This window comes from Mytilus galloprovincialis, chromosome 7 (assembly GCF_965363235.1).
Source record: "Mytilus galloprovincialis chromosome 7, xbMytGall1.hap1.1, whole genome shotgun sequence".
Taxonomy (NCBI): Eukaryota; Metazoa; Mollusca; class Bivalvia; order Mytilida; family Mytilidae; genus Mytilus; species Mytilus galloprovincialis.
Genome location: NC_134844.1, coordinates 20,237,174 through 20,259,380, shown reverse-complemented (window position 1 = coordinate 20,259,380; position 22,207 = coordinate 20,237,174). Strand labels below are relative to the sequence as shown.

Below are 22,207 nucleotides of genomic sequence, written 5' to 3'. Positions count from 1 at the left end.
GCGGGAATTTCTTGCTACATTGAAGACCTGTTGGTGACCTTCTGCTGTTGTTTTTTTCTATGGTCGGGTTGTTGTCTCTTTGGCACATTCCCCATTTCCATTCTCAATTTTAGTTTTGTTAGAATTGGCACATCTCATTTCCATGGAGATTGTTTAGCCATGTACCTTCAGTCATTGTTCATTGACTGAATATTTTCAAATCTTACACGTTAAAGTGTTGCTATTTTAATTTCAACATTTGCATTATTGAAATTCCCAAAAAGCCAGACATATCTCTGTGATAACAGTTTATTTCTCACTGTGGGATTGCCAAAATTTTTAATGATAGGTGTCATGATTAAGGTCACTGAATACAAAAAAGCTGTTGTTGAAATGTGAATGATATAATAGCAGTACATTACTAAATATTTGAATAAAATAAAGGTTATTCCTTTAAGAGAAAGTATATATGCATATGTTGTTAAAGTTAATGTTAGCCATTCATGCTTATAAAACATGGTTATCTTTTGTTAAATTTGCAGGATCATCGTACTTTGAATGTTGGGAAAATGAACAGAAACAATGATATTTTATGATTACCAGCCAAAAACATTTGAATGTGACTTATAAATCGGATAAACAGTCTTTCATATTTCTTTTTAAACTTATATAGCTTGTTAGGCCCCATCCAGGGCAAATTTAACTAGCCTTGACATATTTTCCGGCCTGGCTTTGAAGGCTTGTTGTTAATTGTAAATTTATAATCAGAATTACATACATAACTTATTTTTCAGTTATTTAACTTGGGAAGTGAGAATGCAGTACCAGTGACTGGTTTAGAGTTTGATAGAATGCCATGTGAATCAATGACAGAGTATAAATATTTCATACTAGCTACAACTCCTGGGTAAGAATATGAATATAACTTCACTTGGTTTAGTCTACTGTTAAAGGATTTTTTCAAAAGTTTTATATGCACTTTTTAAAGTAACAAAAATGCCACTGTTAATAAATCAACACTTTTATATTCTCTTACACTTAATGTACATTGAATTCAGAATTTATTAAACAGTATCATAAAAAGTTACTGGTGCCAGTAATGTGCATGTTATAGAATAATTGATTGACAAATTAATTCTCCCATTTTCATTAGATTGTGTCATAGAATTTTACATGTCATATACACATTAAAGGATTTAAACAACACACAAATGAAAAAAAGAAAAAGTTTATTTAGCCAAAGATAAGCTGCTGGGTTTTGCAATATCTGAAAGGGAGTTAAATACAATGTTATGTAGGGTCAGAAAGAATATAAGAAATCTTGAAGGTACATAGTTTCAATTGCAAGGTTGAATGTTTATCTTATTCATGAAATCTTGCAGTAGTAAAACTCTCCACCAAAACCTTCATAGGAGGTATATGAAACAATGTATATTTGAGATGGTAAACATTTTAATGAACAACATGGATTATAATTTGGTTAATCACTTTATTTCAGACGTTTATATCAGTTTCTAGGCAGTGTATCAAAGTCTGCAGAGCCTCCAATGTTTCAACAGTTCTTTGCAGACTATGAAAAACAAAAAGGTACAACCATTTATGATGGAAATGAAAGGTCCTGTTCTTCTATTTTTGCTCCCAAGTGCCTCACAACATAGGAACATAATAATTGTATGCCTTTATGTATTTGTATGATGAATTATGCAATTGAAAATAGAAGGGTATTTGAAAGGTCATGTTGTTTAATTGATGATTTTACCTAAAATTGTTTGAAGAAGTTATGGTCTTTTTACAAATGGGATGCCTATTCATATAAGCTGATTAATACTGTGTCTGTTTGGACGTTAAGTCAGCATTTATGTAGGATTTACTATATTATTCTAACGGGAAATAGGATCATTCAGTTCTTTATTTTCTATATTTTAACCAGATAAACCATTTTTCAAAAAGGTAATGGTAATATCATGTTTTAAAATGTAACCCTTTTTCTAAACAAATATAGAGAATTTCCATTCTATTTTTAGCTCCCTTCTTAGAGTTGCCAGGAAACATGGGCTACAGTGAATTAAAACTTTATTTCCCAAAGTTTAGAGGATCTGCAAGGACATTTGCCTGGATGACAGGTATGCAGATTGTAGTTTAGTTAGAGTAGAATGTAAAATTTTGATAATGAATAACAAATAAAAAAACATCACAAAAAATATTTATGATAGTTTATCAGAACTTAGTGAATACTGTATTTTAATAATATTTTGTACTGTTAAACTTGGGAGTCTTTTGCCTAATTTACTGAAATAATGAAATAGTATAGACTAGAAAGTATATGCAAATGTTTGGAAAGTCATAATGATGGATTATGTAGGTCAACTTGATTTTGAACATAGCTCTATCATTCAAATATGATCTTACTTACAATACACTTGGTTATATTTCTGTATAGATAGTTTATAAGGGCTTTGATCATTATAATTCTACTTCCGCCTAAAAACTAAAAAGTTAATGAACAGCCATTGCTATAGACCAACAGTCATTAGAAGTCTTATTATTGATTCGTTATAAATAGTATTTAAATTGTGAACATATGACTTAGTTTAGAATTTATGCATGCATTGGTTCAAAAGTTCTTGAACATTATAATTACCAGAATCTCGTTTCATATTACTTTAAGGCTGATGTTAAATAAATTATATTCTAGACAAACATAGAAATGATAGTAATTACATCGTTATTCTTTTTTCAGGACCTGGTGTTTACTTTGGAAATTTGGATTTCACAGGTGAAGCAGGACCAAAATCTGTGACAACTCAAACAAAACTTATACCGTATCCTAATAAATAAGAACGAGAAACTAAATGAATTGGTTACATAGTTTATAAAATATTGCTTGACTCATGAAATGTTTTCAGAAAATTCACATCTAAACTAGAATTTACACTTGTCTTGTTTTTAGTGTGTTTTGGAGAAAAGATTGCATGAAATGCAATCAAAACCCTATGTTACTGACTTGATGTCTAAATCTTCTAATTATGCTTATCATTATCTTTTTGATACACAAAATATAGTGCTTGATCATAACATTCTTTACATCCTATCCATCAACATTTACAGAAATTTATCAATGTAAATATAAGCTCAGATATTCAAGTCACAAAAGGATGTTACACTTGTCAAAAAAATTACATTACTTTTGTAAGGTGCAGGAATCTAATATCTGTTCTAAAAATATAAATGATGTCATTGTTAAAATCATCTTTAAAAATTGAAGTTATTTCCCATTGTTCAGAATTGTAGTTGAATGAACTACAACCAATGCTTTTTAGTGGAAGAAGACGTCAAGTCTTCTGAAGACTTAAGGGGCCGACCATTGGCTTTGAGTCTCCGTATGCCGCATTCATTTCGTGTATTACAATTTCAAAACAACTTAGATTCCTGACACCGATTTTTACACATGATTGGGCATCTGAATCATTTAATTTGTAAATTATGGTTGTAAAACAATCACTATCGTAAATATGACCCTTTTATTTATGTAAATTATTAGATTTCATCTCATCCACATGAACGTAATTTGTTTACTTGTAACAGGATGTTTTAACTGTAGATATTTGTATTACGCATGCATGAATTTGGTATCGGTACAACTCGCCCTGTTTACAAGTTTGCCCTTGAAGTTACGAATTTGCAATCCTGCAGACAAGAAGATTTTATTTTTATATAAATAAAAAGGATACATAAAGTGTTATCTTTATTCATGGGTTTCCTTTGTCATGTGAATTAGATGCCCTTTGTAACATACATGTGAACCTCCCGTTTAGGAGAAAAAACTCCCGTGTATGAAATTTTTCAGACGCCATATCAGTTGATCATTTCTTACTACTGTACGGGTGTAATTGACACCTGTGTTAAATTTTACCTGAACATCAAAGAAGATGTATAATTATATGGCTTCACTTGACAGGTTGGGTGTCAAACATACTGGTAATCAACGATGTTTACCCCCGGCTAACTGCCGTTGTGTTATCAAAACGATGTGTATTGGGAATATTGAAATACTTTTTTGTTACTTCCCTTTGTTTTATCCTGTTTTCAGTTATTTTGCTTTTAAAAATGTAAATGGTAAAAAGACTATAAATGATTAATATTTTAATCAAATAATCATAAATAGATGTTGCTTAAATGAATTTAAATGATTTTGGACAAATAAAAAAATTAAAATTTATAAATTATTTTATTAATTTAGACCTCCTTTCAAGGATTAAATTGAAGTTTATATATTAAATTTGTTTATAACCATACAATATGTGCAACTAGGCTAATAGTCTAGCTTCTGCTAGCTTCATGTATAATTTTTCTACCGATTTAATATATGACTAGAATTATGCAAACAGACTTAAGGAAAAGGCATGTAAGTCATGTAAGTTCATACAAATATGACACTTTTTCTAGACAATCCAGATCTTGCAAAATACATCGCTAAAAATTGTAACCTTTAATTTTGTTGTTGTGCAGTAAAAACCCATATGGGAACTTTCAAAAGTTGGCAGGTATGTAACAAGTCTTACTATTTTTATGCTCCATTTATGGGCAATATGTTTTCTAGTCTGTCCGTCCGTCCTGCTTCTGGTTATAAAGTTTATGGTCGAGGTAGTTTTTGATGAAGTTGAAATCCAATCAACTTGAAACTTAGTACACATGTGTTCCTCTTGATATGATCTTCTTAATTACTGCCAAATTAAAGATTTTACCTAATTTTCATAGTCAACTGAACATAGAAAATGATTGTACGGATGGGAAATCCATGTACTTATGACCTTTTCTTGTTTGAAGAAAAAAAATACATTTTAACGATAATGGAACAAAGCAGCCTGGGTAAGTGGGGCTGCTTTTATGGTAATTCAAGTTACCTTTTATTCACCTTCTTCCACTTCAGAGCTATCAGCTCTTTGATTTTGCTTCCCACTAATGAATAAATGCAATATTTACCCCTCAGTACTCACAAGCACATTGATTAAACATTTTCTTGAAATCCAGTAAGAATAAGATTGCCTTAACAGTTATATCAGATACCCTAAAGACAGTGATGGGGAGAAGACGCATCCTATTTCTATGGTTCTGACAGAATTTCATGTCTTATTACTATATCAAGACAGGTAGGGTTATTTATTTTAACATGCTATTTTAATGGTTCTTTTAATCTAGATCTGGACTATGGACTTTTTTCGCCTTTCAAGTACTTGTATTAAATCCAGAAAGTTACTATCAATTTCTGTCTTCAGGATAAACGTTTCAATCGGCAAGCCTTAAGCTGAATTTTAGGAATATTTTAGTTGGTTCCTGTTTGTTGGCTTGTAGAAAAGAATTTAACAGGCCCAAAAGCAATTTTAAAAGCCTCCACTAATTGGACTGTTGTTTAGTGTGAGGACTGCTTTATTTTCTATTTGTTTTGTCATTCAATATATCATGGGTTTCCAAAATTGTCCCTATAGTTTGAAAACATTTGATCTATTGTAAAAGTGCATTTTTTTGTCCTTGTATTTTTTCACTTTTTCCCTCATCAAATAAAATTTTATGAAAATATCTCTCTTTTGAATACTTTTAAAATTTGTACAGATCAACATCATTGATGTAAAATTTTCTTTTTTACAATTCAACCCTTAAGTGAAAAGATTATGCATTGCGGTCGTGAAAATATCCACATAAACAATATTCATTGTTTTTTGCAGAATAAAAGTAGTATGTGTATTGAATGATCAACTGATATATGATGACGTGTATGCAGATGTAAGTTTGTTTTAGTCAATAATTCTCAATGGGAATAGGTTCTTGGGTTCAAAAGGTTTATTTACACATGTATCTATAGTATACAGATTACAACTACTTCATATAGTAATCATTTTTAAGAAAAAGAAATCAAGAGTTGGCACTTCAAACTTTGTGGCTATGTTTTTCTGAAGGATGGGCCAGTTTAATAATGTTGAAAAATACATGAAATGGCAAATGATGAGGGGTAAAGTAAAAAATAATGTTGGATAATACAACAGACCAAAAGAACACATAGAAAGCCTTTGAAAAAATGATGCACAAATATATAGCAACAATTAAGGCATAGTGCTTGATACAGGCTCAAAAGTAGTGTTTTTAAACTAGATTTACCTTTGCTTAAAATTTATATGAACCAAAAAAATGAAATTTCCAAATGTCAATATGCAATTGGTAAATGTGCAAATATTGCAGAATTTGATAAATATTTATTGATACTTTAAGATAGATATTCATCATGAACTGGTAATACTTAACTCTAAAACAAGTTATTTCAATGAATATAGGGTTCAAAACTTTTATTTTGATTTTTGTTAAGCAGAAATTCATTCTTTGCAAATAAAACAAATTTATGTTAGGAAATTGATGATTTTCTCTGAGGACATTATTTAGATCAGTGGTTTTCTTGATAAAAAAGAAAGAAAGAAAATGGGTAAACTTGGATAATTTTATAGCTATTAAACTGGATATTGTAAGATTTAATTGATTTGCAGCAATATCCCAGTGTGAATATCTCACCTTTCATTGAACATTTATTTTAACAGATTATCTCTCATGGCTTAATACAGATTATTCAATTTTATGACCTTGTCAATATTTTGAATGCTTTTTCTGCATCTTTACAAAACAGATGAGTTATTTACATGATTACAAGCAAAGGCATTCCTAGAAATAGATAAAATGTTCTTGAATTTGTTCCTACCTACTTATATAATTATAACACAGGCAACAGATACATAATGACTGCTAACCATAGTAAGTTGGATGACATACTTTGGCCAAAAGTAAGATTTAAATTGTTTGATTTTTCCTACCTTTCCACCTAAAAAAAGCAGCCGACCTGAAAAGTTTAAGGAAGTTCGCTACTCAGTTTCAAAATAACAAGCTTTTCATAACACTAGTATACATTGATTGGGTTAAATAAATAAACCAAAATAGCCCAAAAATATATCAAGATATTAGCCATTGAAATTGTGGCAGGAAAATGTTTTCTCTTGATTTTCCATAGCTTTATCATTGACAAGTTTTAAAAAGTTCTCAATTTAAAAACTATTTAAAGAATAACAAGATTTTATAAGACTTTTACAGATGGCATATCATTATACATATAAAAGATTTATAAAAAGAAAAATGGGGGACAATGGGCATTTTTTTTTAAGGCATTCAAATGGATAAAAACAGAGGATTCTGAAAATCTGACAAAAATCCCAAAACATGACATGCGAACATCCTTAAAAACACAAATCATATCAAAAGTTTTTTTAAAAGTTTTTTTCTAGCTTTATTGTCCTTTTCTCATCTAAAGCATGTAGCTTATGTTGTTTGCCAAAAAATATTAATCCTTAGCTACCAACTCAAACCTACAAGGCATTGATGGGTAGGCAACATCAATCAAAGAATTCAAAAGGGTGACCTTAACATTGTCCAGGGATTGTTTAGGAAATGAAAATCTAATTTTATTAAGATATTTATGATTCAGTGGATTGTATCAGATGATAACCAGAATTATTAATTTAAACTTTTGAAATGTTTACTGTAGTATATTTTACTGAATCATTTGTTTGCCTGTAAAAAGATGAAAAATTTATGAAAATCTGTGTATCTTACAGAGACTAGGCAAACTAATGGGATTATACAAAGATCCACTGAAGATGAGTATCTGGACTTATACCTCACAGAATGTCTTCAAATATAAGGTTACCAGAGAAGCAAGGTAAGGGGACCTCGACTTATAAAATGTCTTCAAATATAAAGTGACAAGAGAGGCAAGGTAAGGGGATCTGAATAGGCAATAGTGATTGAATTCAACTATGAAATTACATGAGAAGCAAAGTTAATTGGTAAAAATATGCAAGACTAATTGTATTTAATTATAAGGTCAAAAGAGAGGAAGGAAGTGAATTCAGATAGGCAACATTATTCTACTATAAGGTCACCAGACAGGCAAGGTTAGGGAAACCAAATGGACACCACTGTATGTAATTATATGCAAACCATAACATGAGTTGCTTGTTTATAGGAAATCATTGGACTTCTTATAAGTTAATTTTGAACTGCTATTTGAAATATTTCCATATTCCAATCTAAATTTTGTAATAAAGCATTACAAATGTGTTATGTTCTTATTTTTAGAGATGTGTGGCAGATGTATTTAGACACGGAGGAGTTTGAAAATGCCAGAGAATATTGCAGTGATAATCCAGCTCAGGTCGATCGAGTATTAACAAAACAAGCAGAACATTTATTTTCCAAGAAGAGGTAAGGCCTAATATATGCCAAGTAACGATTGTGGTTTCATAGTTCACTGAAAATTAAACTGTGATAGTGCTCGAGAGCATCATGTCCTATGGATACACTTTCTTGTTATCTTACGATTTATCTGAATTAATCATTCAGAAATATTGAAGTCCCCAAAGATGATTCATGATTTAGATTGTTTAATTTTCAATTTGATTCACTTTTGGAATTGCAAGGCCAAATATTTGAAAAACTTTTAAAAAAAGTACTTGTTACAAAGATTCCTCATTTAACGTTGAGGTTAAAACAGCAAATATTCAGTATATATGAGACTTCAATCTATGGTGGGTTCTAGATGTATGTCAGATTTCAATATATGTGGAAAAAATATGATTTCACAAATACTTTACACACCCTAAAGACTTTGAAATGAAGAAGACATAACAGCAGGATATCAATTCAACTATCAACACTTTTTAAAATTTTTAGATATGAAGAAAGTGCTGTATTATATGCACAGACCAGGAACTCATTTGAAGAGGTTGCTTTAAAATTTATCAGACTGGACAGAAAGGATGCTTTACGATCGTTTATAATGAAGAAATTATCATCTCTTGGCCCTCAGGTACTTAGTAATAACTTGTATAACATTATATATTTTGTATGTCTTTTATTATATAGTTTCTGTGGATTAATTATTTTTTGTTGTATACCATTCTTGTGGATTTTATGGATAAAGGTGAACCACAAATTAAAATTTTCACATAAGTCAATATTTTCTATAAGTGTATAGGCAGACTTTGCCAAAACAACTAAAACAAATATCAATGAAATACATTTTTTCCTCATTCCACAAAAATTGGTAACCATAAATATTTATGAATTTACATGTGTACAGTAGTATAGCTATCGGCAGATTGCTTGTTTCTTCTTATAAGGAAGTAAACAAAAGTGATATAGTCAAGTTGCACATGGGAAAACATCAAATATAATACTTTAAAAAAAGCCCAAAGTAAAAAAAGTTTTCTAAAAATGTTCCTAAGCATTCAAGATCTTCAAGAAAGGAAAATAATTAAAGTTATGAAACAAGTTTCTTGTAATTTAAATGATATTTATATTATTAAACCAATGCATGCATGTATACTAAAATTAGTCCTGTATGCACATTTTTAACCAGTTTTTTTTACGACAATGTCGTTTATTGATTAGGGGATGTACGGTGGTTGGTCGGTCGGGTGGAAATTCAGGCGGTGGCAGCCAAATGTTGTCCATGCATTTACTCATGAATCATTCAAATTTTAATATGTTGTTATTGACAACAAAATGGAGGTCAAGTTCAACAATGATGATTTTGACTTTCCTGTTCAGGAGTTATGGTTCTTGAAAGATTGAAAAATGGTGTTTCCAGTCGTGCTCCTGGTTATTACTCATGAACCACTCAACCAAAGGTTTTTAAATTTAAATATGTTGTTACTGATGACAAATGGAGGTCAAGTACAATAATGGCTTTTTTCTCTTTTCCTGTTAAGGAGTTACCGTTCTTGAAAGATTAATAAATTGTGTTTCCAATCATGTGGTTGCATTTACTCATGAACCATTCAACCAAAGCTTTTTCAAATTTTAATATGTTGTTACTGATGTCAAAATGGAGGTCAATTTTGATATTGGCAATTTTCACTTTCACCGTTCAGGAGATATGGTTCTTGTGATATTGAAAAATGCCAGGACACAAACAAATGTTAATAAATCCAGTTTGCTGTCGCTCTGACAGCCTCTTGTTGTAATTTTGAACAATAAATAGACAGATCGAGAAAAAAAACTATGTTGAATTTTACACCCTTTCTCTTTTACTTTTTTTCAAATACCTGCCCCATAGACCTCTATTTAATTCAGAAATTTTGACAGCAGCATGAGAAACCTAATATTAATTTTGTATGGCTATATAAACAAACCTCCTTCAAACATTTCCAATAGATTTGATGTTTGGATGTTAATACAATGATTATATGTTTTTCTACAGGACAAAACACAAATGACCATGTTAGTGACTTGGTTGATTGAAATATTCCTAAACCAGTTAGGTGAACTAAAGGAAAATATGGAAGAACAACCAGAAAAATATGAAAAAATCCAAGAAGAATTCAGACGTTTTCTAAAGGAACCAAAAATAAAGGTAATTTATTTTATACCTTGATGAAATACTTTCTCTATTTTATGGATGCTGGATTAGTATTCTCCTTCGCCTGTCTTAAATTTGTTGCTTAACACTTTACATACTGCATTTTAATGTTAGATCTAAGAGGAATGTTTTGTTCAGAATACTATGTATCTTTGTATTTTTTTAATCTGATCATATAATGTTTAAAGAACCAAAATGTTTGTAAGAGCTGATATAAAACACATTATTTTATTACAGGAATGTGTGAGTAATAACAGAGGAGTAGTGTATGATCTCATTGCCAGCCATGGAAATGTAGAAGATATGGTTTTCTTTGCTGTTCTTATGCAAGGTAAAAGGTCAAATCAGTGATTACTTAATTTTGTTTTCTTTACTTGTTTATTTCTTCAGGAGCAGTGCAGGTGAGGACAAAGATATGCCTGGCTTTATTTTTGCTTTGTAAGTCTGCTCCTGCATTCACTTATTGTTAGACTTAAAATATATTTTGAAATGTTTTTAACCCCAATATCTTAAAAAGTTCTAAAATTGTCATGTTGAAAAGGGTTATGATGGTCTAATGTGTTTTCAAGTACATTATGCAAAAATTTGTAGCGTTATTTTCACCTTCTTTTCTGAACAGATATCAGTGAAAAATATTTGAAAGGTTGATTTTGGCATTGTTTGGAAGTTTGGATAAGATATAAACAATGGAGATGTAGATTCTGCAACTCAATCTATTGGTTTGATTTTTGATATTTGATATTGTTGATAAAGAAAAAAAAAAGCATTGGTTAAAAATTATTTTTACATAAGAAAAATGTTTTACTGTATTTTAGATTTTGAGAAAGTGATATCACATTACCTCCAGCAGGATGATTACAACGGGGCATTATTAATATTGAGGAAACAAAGTGACGTGGAACTGTATTACAAGTTCTCTCCCTTGCTAATGCAGTATATACCAAAGGAAACTGTCACAGCATGGATCGCTAAGTCAGCAGAATTAGAACCAATGAAGTTGATACCAGCTCTAGTTCAGTATGATCATGATAAATATAGGGAACAGGTATTTACCATTATTTCTTTAATTCTTACACAAGTTTTAATTTTCCCCAACTTGTTCATTAATTTTATTATGTCAGACACAAAGTTTTCCTGCTCTCTGTTGAATATCTACTTTGATGTCATAAAAAAATGTGAAACTGTCACAGAGAATACCTCTTTTGCAAATGATTGACATATCTTTTATAAATTTGAGGAGAAACAGATTCCATCACCCAATTTCATGCAAAATGATATTTCTCAACTCTCAACAGTTAAGTTACAATTATTTAGAGAAACAGACCACCAAAACGCATGCAATATGAAATGCCTTCACTCTCAACAGCTAAGTTTCACATATTTTAAATGCTTGGCAAGCCTCACTTTTTATAGGAAAATATAATGGTCTCCAGTAGAGAAATTTAATATTACTTGCACCAATGATAGAATCTATATATATGCATCTACACAAAAGATAGATTCCCTCATTTTACCGTTAGTTTACAATATCATATACAAAGAAATTGTGTTTTCCTGTAGATTCAAATTGATAAAGCATTATACATTAGAAATTGCGTTTTTCTTGCTGATTAGATGATCATCTTTCAACTTATTTATATCAAACTATAAGAAAATAAAAAACAAGTTGTTGACTATTATTTTTAAACAATTTTCTTAATTGTGTATTTAATTTAATATTTTAGGGGAATGAAGCAATAACATACCTAGAGTTCTGTGTAGAAAAACTGACGAACAAAGAGATGGCCATACATAACTACCTTCTGTCTCTTTATGCTATCCTTAGACCTGACCGACTCATGCAGTATTTAGACATACAAGGAACTGTAAGTTATATTTTGTCATTTAGGTATAGAAATTTATTGAGGAAAAAACAAAGTTCGAATACAGTTAAAACCTTCTGTTATTGGGGACATGAAATTATTTGGAAAAAGCAATGCTTATAGTAAATACAACGAAACCTGTCTGACCTGAATTAATTTTGTTTCTAGGATCCAGATGAAATTTGTTATGATTTGAAGTATGCATTAAGACTGTGTATGGAACATGATCGTAAGAAGGCATGTGTACATATTTATTCTTTAATGGGACTGTATGAAGAAGCTGTAGATTTGGCATTAGATGTGAGTATATTTTGATTATATTTATAATCTGATTATATAGAGAATGTTTAGTTTAAACATATTTATTTATAGTGGATTGGGAAACAAGTTATTGCAATTTATGTTAATCCCTTTCCATGTTGCGGGTGCGAGTGCTGCCTTGTAGCTGCATTAGCCTGCTCTCTTTTTTTCGAAATCTACAAGGGTGTCTTTTACGTGCAAGAGATATGTCTCTCTCTTAACGCATGTCAGCCATTTATCCCCCCTTCTGACAGACTATTATCCTTTCTCAAGACCATACTTGCAAATGGTGTCAAGAGAGAGCCGAAAAATTCAGTTCCTGACATTTTCTCCCTGGTGCGGGAATCGAACTAGGAACCTTTGTGTCAATTGTCCTATGCGCTAACCAGTACTCCACGGCTCTATAGAGAATGTTAACATAACAACATTCAATAGAACAGGAATTATAACTGGTCAATTACTTCTACCACTAAGTGACCACTGTCATTAAGTTGACTATCTTGTCACTGTTTGGTGTGTGCTTGCATACATAACAAGTCCAAAATAATTTATAACTTGAAGAAAAAAATTAATATGTGCTGTACGGTATGTTAAACATTGTTCAAATAAAACCATTGGAGTTTAAATTTAATGAGCATGCAGTAGTCTCTTAAATGAGTCAAGACTTTCTCAATGGGAAATGGAGGGATAATAGGTCATACTGAACTAAACATGACAGAAAAATGTGATTTAAATAAAAGCATTTATTTTACACCAGAAGTAAGGACAATGAAACATATGGAAACAAAATTTTGTATGGACTATATTATTTATTTAGGTTGATGTGGAGTTAGCTAAGACCCAAGCCGAAAAACCTGAAGATACAGATGATGAGTTAAAAAAGAAACTTTGGCTTAGAATTGGTAAGTTGAATGAATGATGATAGTTTGAAGAAAAAGGGGTTCTTAAGATCCTGTATCCCTTTACCTTACTTCATTCTTATATACTATTTACTTGAATTAAACATGCCAATTACAAAGGCAGCATGTAACTGATGGCTACTGGTTTTTAATTTGCATGATAATTTTGTATTTCACAAAGATTCTGTCTTTCTTTAATGTTTAGTTTTAAAGATGTTAGCAAGTCTTCATCAATTTTCTGTCTGGACCATAATTGAGAGAGTCGGATTATTATTAAAATGGACTCTGAAAAGTTTTAAGCAATGACAGTATATCTTGTTTCTTCCCTTTATCCTCATTTTGTAGACTTATTTTGTTACATTATTTTGCAGCAAGACATGTTGTAGAAAAAGAGAAAGATGTCAAGAGAGCCATGGAATTCCTCCATGAATGTGATTTACTTAAGATTGAAGATATCCTTCCATTTTTTCCTGATTTTGTTACCATTGACCATTTTAAGGTATTTAATAGCAGCTATGATACCCTCCATAAATGGAGTACACAGTTTAGCAATTTCATGTTCTCACTTTTAAATTTCTTTTAATGAAAATAAAAAATGCTTATATTTTATTTACTTCTGTCAAAGAGTTTAAAGCTTAATGTATTATTGACTTGATTTCCTTGCAACCTTGTTACCTGATGTCCACACACATTTAACATTACATCCTTAGAAAAAAATTAAAGTAGCCATATGGAAAACCACTAAACCAGATCAAATCAATAATTTATTACAATACAAAAATTGTCTGACAATAGACCATTCAAATTATGTAATTATAAATCTCATAACTTTGACATGTTGTCATATTCTTTTACATGTAAAGAATATCAAAATTTTTACAAATATATGAGCAATTTGTTTTTACAATCAATAAGGCATCACAAATATTGTTAAAATTATTGCTTTCCATTCAATAGTCGTAATTTTTCAAATTTACTCATTGAATGTTCCACTGTATTAACATTTATGCCATAAAAAAACACTGGAGATGAATCTGATTTCTTGTTTGATTGTTCCAGGATGCCATCATCACATCATTGCAAGAATACAACAGTCATATAGAAACATTGAAAGAAGAGATGGATGAAGCGACAGGAAGTGCAGAAGAAATTAGAAAAGAAATACAAAGTTTTAGGAATAAGTATGTTTCATGTTTTCTTAGTTGAGTTTTGATGACAAATCAAAGTATAGGTTTATTTTTTCTTATCAAATTACTAACATTATAATATAACATAACGAAGAATTTAGTATTTTTTAAGTTTTAGGCATTGCCATGAAAGTTAATTGAGTAAAAGGTCCATGATTTGACCTGAAAGTTATGAACACTAAAAAACATATTTAAAGAGTTACATTGCCTTGCCCCAATGATTAATAAAACACAAGTAAGATCTAATAGTTGCCTTTGTTATGTGTTTATTATATATATATACAGTAGAGTCTAGGAATAGATGTTATGTTATTAATTTATATTACAGATATTCAACAGTGAAGGCCAATGATAAATGTGCAGCTTGTAATTATCCATTGATGACCAGAGGATTCTACTTATTCCCATGCCAACATAAATTCCATTCAGATTGTTTGATAGAAGAAGTAGGTTATTTATTTAATTTGTACATTTAAAGAACAGTCTGCACTATATTTAAAATAAAGATGAAAAATAGGTTGAGTGGAAGCTATGCAGTTTGTTGTATTGGGCAATATACTATAATGAGAGAACAAGTGAAAATATGATTTAGGGGGGGGGGGAGAACAAACTCTGAATCAAAAGACAATTGTGAAAGTTTTGATTAAATATATTTAAAAGATTTGTGATTTAGATTTTAAAAGATATGTGATTTGAATGATAAAAGTATAGTATGGTTAACTTGTTTGAGATTTTCAAGAAAGAAATGAGAATAAAAATGATATGTGGTGTATGCCATTGTACTCAGTTATGCTTATCATGGTTAGAAACTCTTCAAACAAAATTTAATATTTGTGAGACAATGTCAGTTCTAACAGGGTTCCAGTCACTAGTTAGCAGTAGATCCAGGATTTTCAACAAAAAAGGGGGCATAAAAACATAAGGGATGGCAGAAGAAAAAAAAGGTTAAAATAAACAAATGTTAACCCCCGTTAGAAATCCCATATTTGCAAACAAACACTGTAATTCAATATAAAATGTATCATCAGGTCATATGTTTTCATACACCATATGAATTAGCACTATGCATGCTTTTTCAATGGAAATTGTAACGTCACAATGCATTCTTAATAGTATGAAAACAAAAGAGATGAGGATAATGATATTCGGTTACTTTTTTCAGGTGATACCAAATTTAACAACTACAAAGAAAAACCGTGTGGTTGATTTACAAAGGAAACTAGCAGAACATGAAAGCAGTAAATTACAACAACAACAATCAAATGATTTATCATCACTAAACATTCCTAAACATTTAGATATAAAGGTAAGAATGCTACCTCACAGATGGTGCTGTTATAAATGGGATCTTAATACATGTATGTTATTTTTATGCCCCACTTAGGTGCATTTTGTTTTTTGGTCTATGCATCCATTCATCTGTCCCTCTTCAGGTTAATGTATTTGGTCAAGGTAGTATTTGATGAAGTTAAAGTCTAATCAACTTGAAACTTAAGTACACATGTTCCCTATGATATGATCTTTCTTATTGTAATGCCAACCTAGAGTTTGGATCTCAATTTCACAGTCCACTGAACATTAAAAATGATAGTGTGAGTGGGGTATCCGTGTACTATGGACAAATTTTTGTTAACCTATCAAATAGAGCCATGTAGAAATCATGTGGTTATAACCATTCAATCCAAGTATCTGTCATAAATCATGTAAGGCCTAGAAAAGATGGTAGAATACTTCAGTTGTTTCTGGTGTGAAGTTTTGGAATCCATGAGCAATGCCAGTAATATGGTTACACTATGGTGTGATACTTCTAAGTTGTCTAAACCACAAAGTGTAACATATTCATGCTTTTCATGTCAAGGTCAGAGGACAATGTCATAAATTTAGTTCATATATTTATCAAAAGATCAAAGGGTCAATGTTCTGTCTGTTGTTTTTATTTTTAACTCCTTGGATGATATATTTGAGATATATTGATATGTTGTTTCACCACCAATGGACATACCTACCAACTGTCACTATTTGTTGGGGATTTCCTCCATGGAGGCTCCCAATTGGAAATTTTGAAAGTGCAATTTTGTCACCAATTTCAAACAAAACAATATTATGATCAAAGAGCTTGACTTTGGCTTTTAACAGGAACTAAACATGGAATATTTTGTACATTGACTACACCTATTGGGGTGATTAACAACATTGACTACTATTTAGGTAAAGCTTTGCAATACTCATTTGATAGTAAGGTATGAATCATGTGTTTGAAATTTGTATATTTTTTACTTTCAGGCAGAATTAGATGATCTTGTAGCATCAGAATGTCTTTATTGTGGTGATTTTATGATAAGGTAAACATTAGTATATTGTATAGCAATCTCCAATGCACATGATTTTTTCCCCCTCATTTTAATGTTCAGCCACACTATAAATAAGAATATATTCCCTGGTGAAATATAACTTGCCACTTCAAGCCTATACAATGTAATATTTCAACCAATGACATTATACAAGCATCCTTAATTTCCAATATAATTCAGAATTTGAGTTAGGTGACAAGTCTTTTTAAGAGAAAAAAAGAAAAGAATAGATATGTTAGATAAAGTAACAGGTAGATAATGGTAAAACATAATTTAAGATTAAGTTTTGGGAGTTCGAAACATTACCAAGTCATCTCCAATTTCTAGTTCAATAGAACCAATTAAATGGCTGTGTTTTGCTGTGTCATTTGACAGAATTTTGTATACTTTGCTGAAATTTTTAATAAAAAAACAGACACTGCTCTCAGATTAGTCTGTACAGTAAAACTTTGAATACATAGGTATAGGAGTACTGTAAATTCAGAAATTATTGCTCTGTATTGGACACATATAGGTGTCTGTATGCAGATTTTTCTGAAATCACAATAAAAATCTAACATTTTTGTCCTTTCTGTGAAAAATGCAATATAGAACTTGATTAATTCAGTTATTTTTTTTATGTCTGTACAAAGATTCTCATTTTGGTGTTGTCCATTTGATGCTTTCACATGACATGCCCTCTTATTAACTGTTACCTTGTGACACAGCATTTTAAAAACTTTAACAAAGAAGGGTTCATTTTCACAGAATATAGATTTGTTCTAATACTGGTGTCAATTCAAGTTTCTGGACATGGTCCCAGTGTTAAACATAAATTCATCCAAACTTATTACAAATTAAAAAAAATACTTATCTGTCATATTGTAAATCGAATTTTAAATACGCTTTTAACCATTAGGAACACAAAAACTCCATCAGCAAACTGTAGTCATTTATATGTCTATTGTGACTGCTAGATTTGAATTTTTAAAAGGAAGTCAAACAAGAACACTGATATTGATTATGAATATATTTGTACATTTCTTTTTGAAACATAAATTAATTTTAAGACATTTATGGAAACAATTCTATTACTGTGGATTCATTTAATTTCATGGATAAAGGAAAAGCTGTACTTTAGTGGATATTTTTATTTAATGGTTTTGTGTAAGTTTACATATAAGCCTGTAGAAAATTTGCCTTTTGTTAACCATTCAAAATCGTGGTTCACCTATACTTTAAAGTCTCACAAATAATGGTAAATCAAGTACAATGATGATTCAAAAGTAAACATTCACAAAAAAATTATTGATATTTCTTATCCTGGCAATTTTTATTTCCTTTCAGATGTGTAGATAAACCATTTATTGATGAAGAGGAGGAAGATCAGTCTCATTCTAGCTGGAATTAAAACAGTATAACCATCATTTTTCCTGCTGGAAATAATTTAAAACAGTATAACCATCATTTTTCCTGCTGGAAATAATTTAAAACAGTATAACCATCATTTTTCCTGCTGGAAATAATTTAAAACAGTATAACCATACTCTTTCTAACTGGAATTGAATTCAAACGAGATAACCATCCTATCTCTAGCTAGAAATAAATTAAAACAGTATAAACTTCCTCTCTCTAGCTGGAAATAGGTAAAACATTCACAAATGATTGAAAAAAAACCAGTGGATAAACAATTCAATTATATTTTAAGTAATTTGTACCTTTTCAGACAGCTTTATTAATGTACTGCTAAACTGAGTTTGGTTTCAATGTTTTCAGCCATTTATTATTTCAAATTTTGTTGAAGTGATCTACAAATTTCTATGGTTTTGTCTGATTATTGTAATTTGGACATCCTAAAAAAGTGACTTCACCTGCTGACAACATTTAGGAGTACCTATTAATTGATTCTAAAAAAGAGATGACAATGATTAATTAGATATCATGTAAAAAACATTAGAGAAAAAAATTCTAACAAAGCATCATGGTGTATACAATATTGCTCAACTCTCAGAATTTTCATTTTTAAATATCAATGATGATGTTTGAAAATAAAGGCTCAAAAAGTTTATTACACTTTTATAAGTAATTGAGGGAAGACTGGCATAGGAGGTCTATAAATGAAATAGCTTCAGTGGAGCTTCAGTTAGTTGTAGCCATATCAATAAAGTAAATCAGTGGTAAAAGTTCATTACTTTAGCATTACCTTATTTTTATTGTCCTATTAATACACTATTTCTTCATTAATTCAAATATATATTAAGCCCCAGTCCCACTAGACCACGATCGCACCACGCTTACCGCGATCTAAAATAAATTCAGATCGTGGTGAGGTCGCGGTATGAGCGGCATGAAAATGTAAATTTCTGTTGCTTTCACGTTGCTACTACGTCCTCATTACGCTTCTACAACGATCCAGCTACGATTATATCACGTTCTCGCCGCGTTTATTCTGCGACCTCACTACGCTTATCCAGATCTTTCTACGCTCATCACGTTCTCACTACGACCATACCACGAGTTATCCGATTGCAACACGATCTTACCACGCTTCTACTGCGACTATAGCACGTTCTTACCACGATTACACTACATTCAAACCGCGATCTTACTACGCTCTCAGCAATAACGTCAACTTCGTGTTCCATATCAATACAGTATCATTCCTTCAGTTCTATTTCTGATTAATACGTAGATTTCTCGAAAAAAAAATACAGTCATGCCACCAAAATCTACTATAACACGTGGGCGTGGTGTTAGGGTTGATGTGGAGGCAGATGGAGCTCTGATAGTAACGAATCTTGATCAAGTAGAGATGTCGGACCGACCAATCCGACCTAAATTACAACCTATTGCTGGTCCATAAAGCTGAAATGACGATATTTTAGTGAACGATAGCAGATATGAAACAGATGTGTCAATAGATATAGGAAGATGTGGTATGAGTGCCAATGAGACAACTCTCAATCCAAGTAACAATTTTAAAAGTAACAATTATAGGCCAAGATACGGTCTTCAACACGGAGCCTTGGCTTACACCGAACAGCAAGATATAAAAGGCCCCAAAAATTACTAGTGTAAAACCATTTAAACGGGAAAACCAACGGTATAATCTATATGAAAACAAGAAGCATGGTTGAGCCGTTAGAGAAAATGGACGTCCCAATTACATACAGACAAACAAAACCTGGAGAGAATTAATATATTTTAAGGGAAAATGACAATGAGAATAATGGTCGTAGTATGAACATAGTTAGGTCGTAAGAAGAGCGTGATGAGGACGGCAAGGCCGTGCTAGAATCGTGCTATGGTCGTGAACAGCGTGGTATAGTCGTAGTGGAAGCGTAGTTTGGTCGCGGTGAGAACGTGATGGTCGTAGTGAGGTCGTAATAACGTCGCAATGAGATCGTAGCGCAGTTTTTCCGAATAGAATCACGCATTCGCTACGCTCTCACTACGATTGTACAGCGACCTTTGCGATCTTACTACAATCTTAGTGCGCTCTCACTACGCTTCTACTACGACCTGATTTCACCACGACCGCACCACGATTGTTTTGAACATGTTTAAAGTTTGCCACGCTCATCACGATCTTGAAGACCTCAGCACGACCGTGATACGACCTTACTGCGATCTTCACGATCGTACTACGATCATCAAAATTTGCATTTTTTTCACAGATCGTAGTGCGATCGTGGCCTAGTGGGACTGGGGTATTACAAAACAAAATTTGAGTCACATTGCATTCAGTTGTGAAATATAAAAAAAATCAACCATCATTTTTGTATAGATGAAGGATTCACTGACTTGAAGAAGAATTGATTACTTTCTATAGCCATAGGCGGAGTCAAATATAATGTCTAATGTTTGTATTAATACTGTAATGTTTGTTATGATTGTTTTGTTATAATTTATTATGTTATGTGCAATATTAATATTTTTATGATAATAAAAATTTGAATTTTTTTAAATGATTTATGATTTATAATGAGAATGAAATAAAAAAATTAGTAACCAACCAATCAACATGTTCAACTGTACATTTGGAAAGACTATTAATTTTTTGGAGTATTACTTGCATAAGAGTAGCATAGCATTTTCTACATTTTGAATGCTAGCAAGTTTTCACTTTGCTGGCTGTTTGTAAATATATTGAAGGTTTGCATGTGATCAGGGTTTTGATTTTTATTAATATTTGCTCTTTTGGGAGATAGTTGAACTTGGTCATTTTTGGTGTACTCATTTGTATAAGAGATATTCCTACAGTGAACCAGAAACCTATGTGCTCCCATACTCAATTTTGTGTATTTTAAAATAAAACTTTGGATCTGCTGGGGCATCATTTGTGTCTGCCAGACACAATAATATCTCAAAGAAAGTCTCACATTGACTTTGTTATAATACAGTTACTTTAGAGTGGAGTGGTTTGGGGTGGGGGGCATCACTTTGTCTTTTTGTTATTTGTAACAAAGATAAATTCTGCACAATTTTTTGAAAAGTGCAAATCTAACAAAGACTAATATGGGAAAAACATGGTGATATTATACCTTTTATGTAAGCAAGCAAAGCTTTTGTCTTTTTATACCATATATACATGTCATATAATTCTGCAGAGTCCCAACTTCAAGCAGGGTGAACTCATTTGTACAAGGAATTAAAAAATGACCTACGATTTGAAAACAGGAATATGGAATTTGTTTTTCTCTTGTTCCCTTGATTGGCACCATTTGATTTTATCATTTTTCAAAGACTTCCCTTTGTTTAGCTCACCGGGGACCATAGAGCCCCCTGTTAGCTTATGCCATCACTTGACGTCCATCGTCGTCTGTCGTCGTACACTATTTAAAAAATCTTCTTGAAACTTCTTGACCAAATACCTTCAAACTTTAACTGAATGTTCCTTAGGGTATCTTGTTTATAACTTGTATCCGAAGTTTTGATCCATCAACAAACATGGCCGCAATGGCTTAAAATAGAACATAGGGATCAAATGCAGTTTTTTGGCTTATATCTCAAAAACTAAAACTTTTAGAGCAAATCTGACATTGCGTAAAATTGTTCAATTGGTCTGATCTTTCAGCCCTCAAATTTCCAGACGAATTGAACATTCCATCGTTGGGATGCTGCCACTAAATTGGTAATTTTAAGGAAATTTTTCAGTTTTTTGTTATAATCTTGAATATTATAATAGATAGAG

At 31.3% G+C, this 22,207-nt stretch overlaps 1 protein-coding gene across 1 annotated transcript in view; it reads left to right on the top strand.

The window, feature by feature from the left end:
- Positions 1–20,981, top strand: part of LOC143082498 (vacuolar protein sorting-associated protein 18 homolog) — a 32,583-nt gene extending 11,602 nt beyond the window's left edge. Inside the window, exons 8-28 of the mRNA XM_076258193.1 lie at positions 774–886; positions 1,478–1,566; positions 2,004–2,102; positions 2,720–2,801; positions 5,043–5,129; positions 5,703–5,760; positions 7,629–7,732; positions 8,152–8,277; positions 8,746–8,881; positions 10,277–10,429; positions 10,673–10,766; positions 11,251–11,480; positions 12,160–12,300; positions 12,466–12,597; positions 13,415–13,499; positions 13,868–13,995; positions 14,556–14,677; positions 15,012–15,129; positions 15,846–15,989; positions 16,967–17,025; positions 18,361–20,981. Of these exons, the coding sequence (XP_076114308.1) occupies positions 774–886; positions 1,478–1,566; positions 2,004–2,102; positions 2,720–2,801; positions 5,043–5,129; positions 5,703–5,760; positions 7,629–7,732; positions 8,152–8,277; positions 8,746–8,881; positions 10,277–10,429; positions 10,673–10,766; positions 11,251–11,480; positions 12,160–12,300; positions 12,466–12,597; positions 13,415–13,499; positions 13,868–13,995; positions 14,556–14,677; positions 15,012–15,129; positions 15,846–15,989; positions 16,967–17,025; positions 18,361–18,424 (2,364 nt within the window). The 3' untranslated portion in view covers positions 18,425–20,981. The remainder of the gene's footprint in view (positions 1–773; positions 887–1,477; positions 1,567–2,003; positions 2,103–2,719; positions 2,802–5,042; positions 5,130–5,702; positions 5,761–7,628; positions 7,733–8,151; positions 8,278–8,745; positions 8,882–10,276; positions 10,430–10,672; positions 10,767–11,250; positions 11,481–12,159; positions 12,301–12,465; positions 12,598–13,414; positions 13,500–13,867; positions 13,996–14,555; positions 14,678–15,011; positions 15,130–15,845; positions 15,990–16,966; positions 17,026–18,360) is intronic.
- Positions 20,982–22,207: the final 1,226 nt, after the last annotated feature.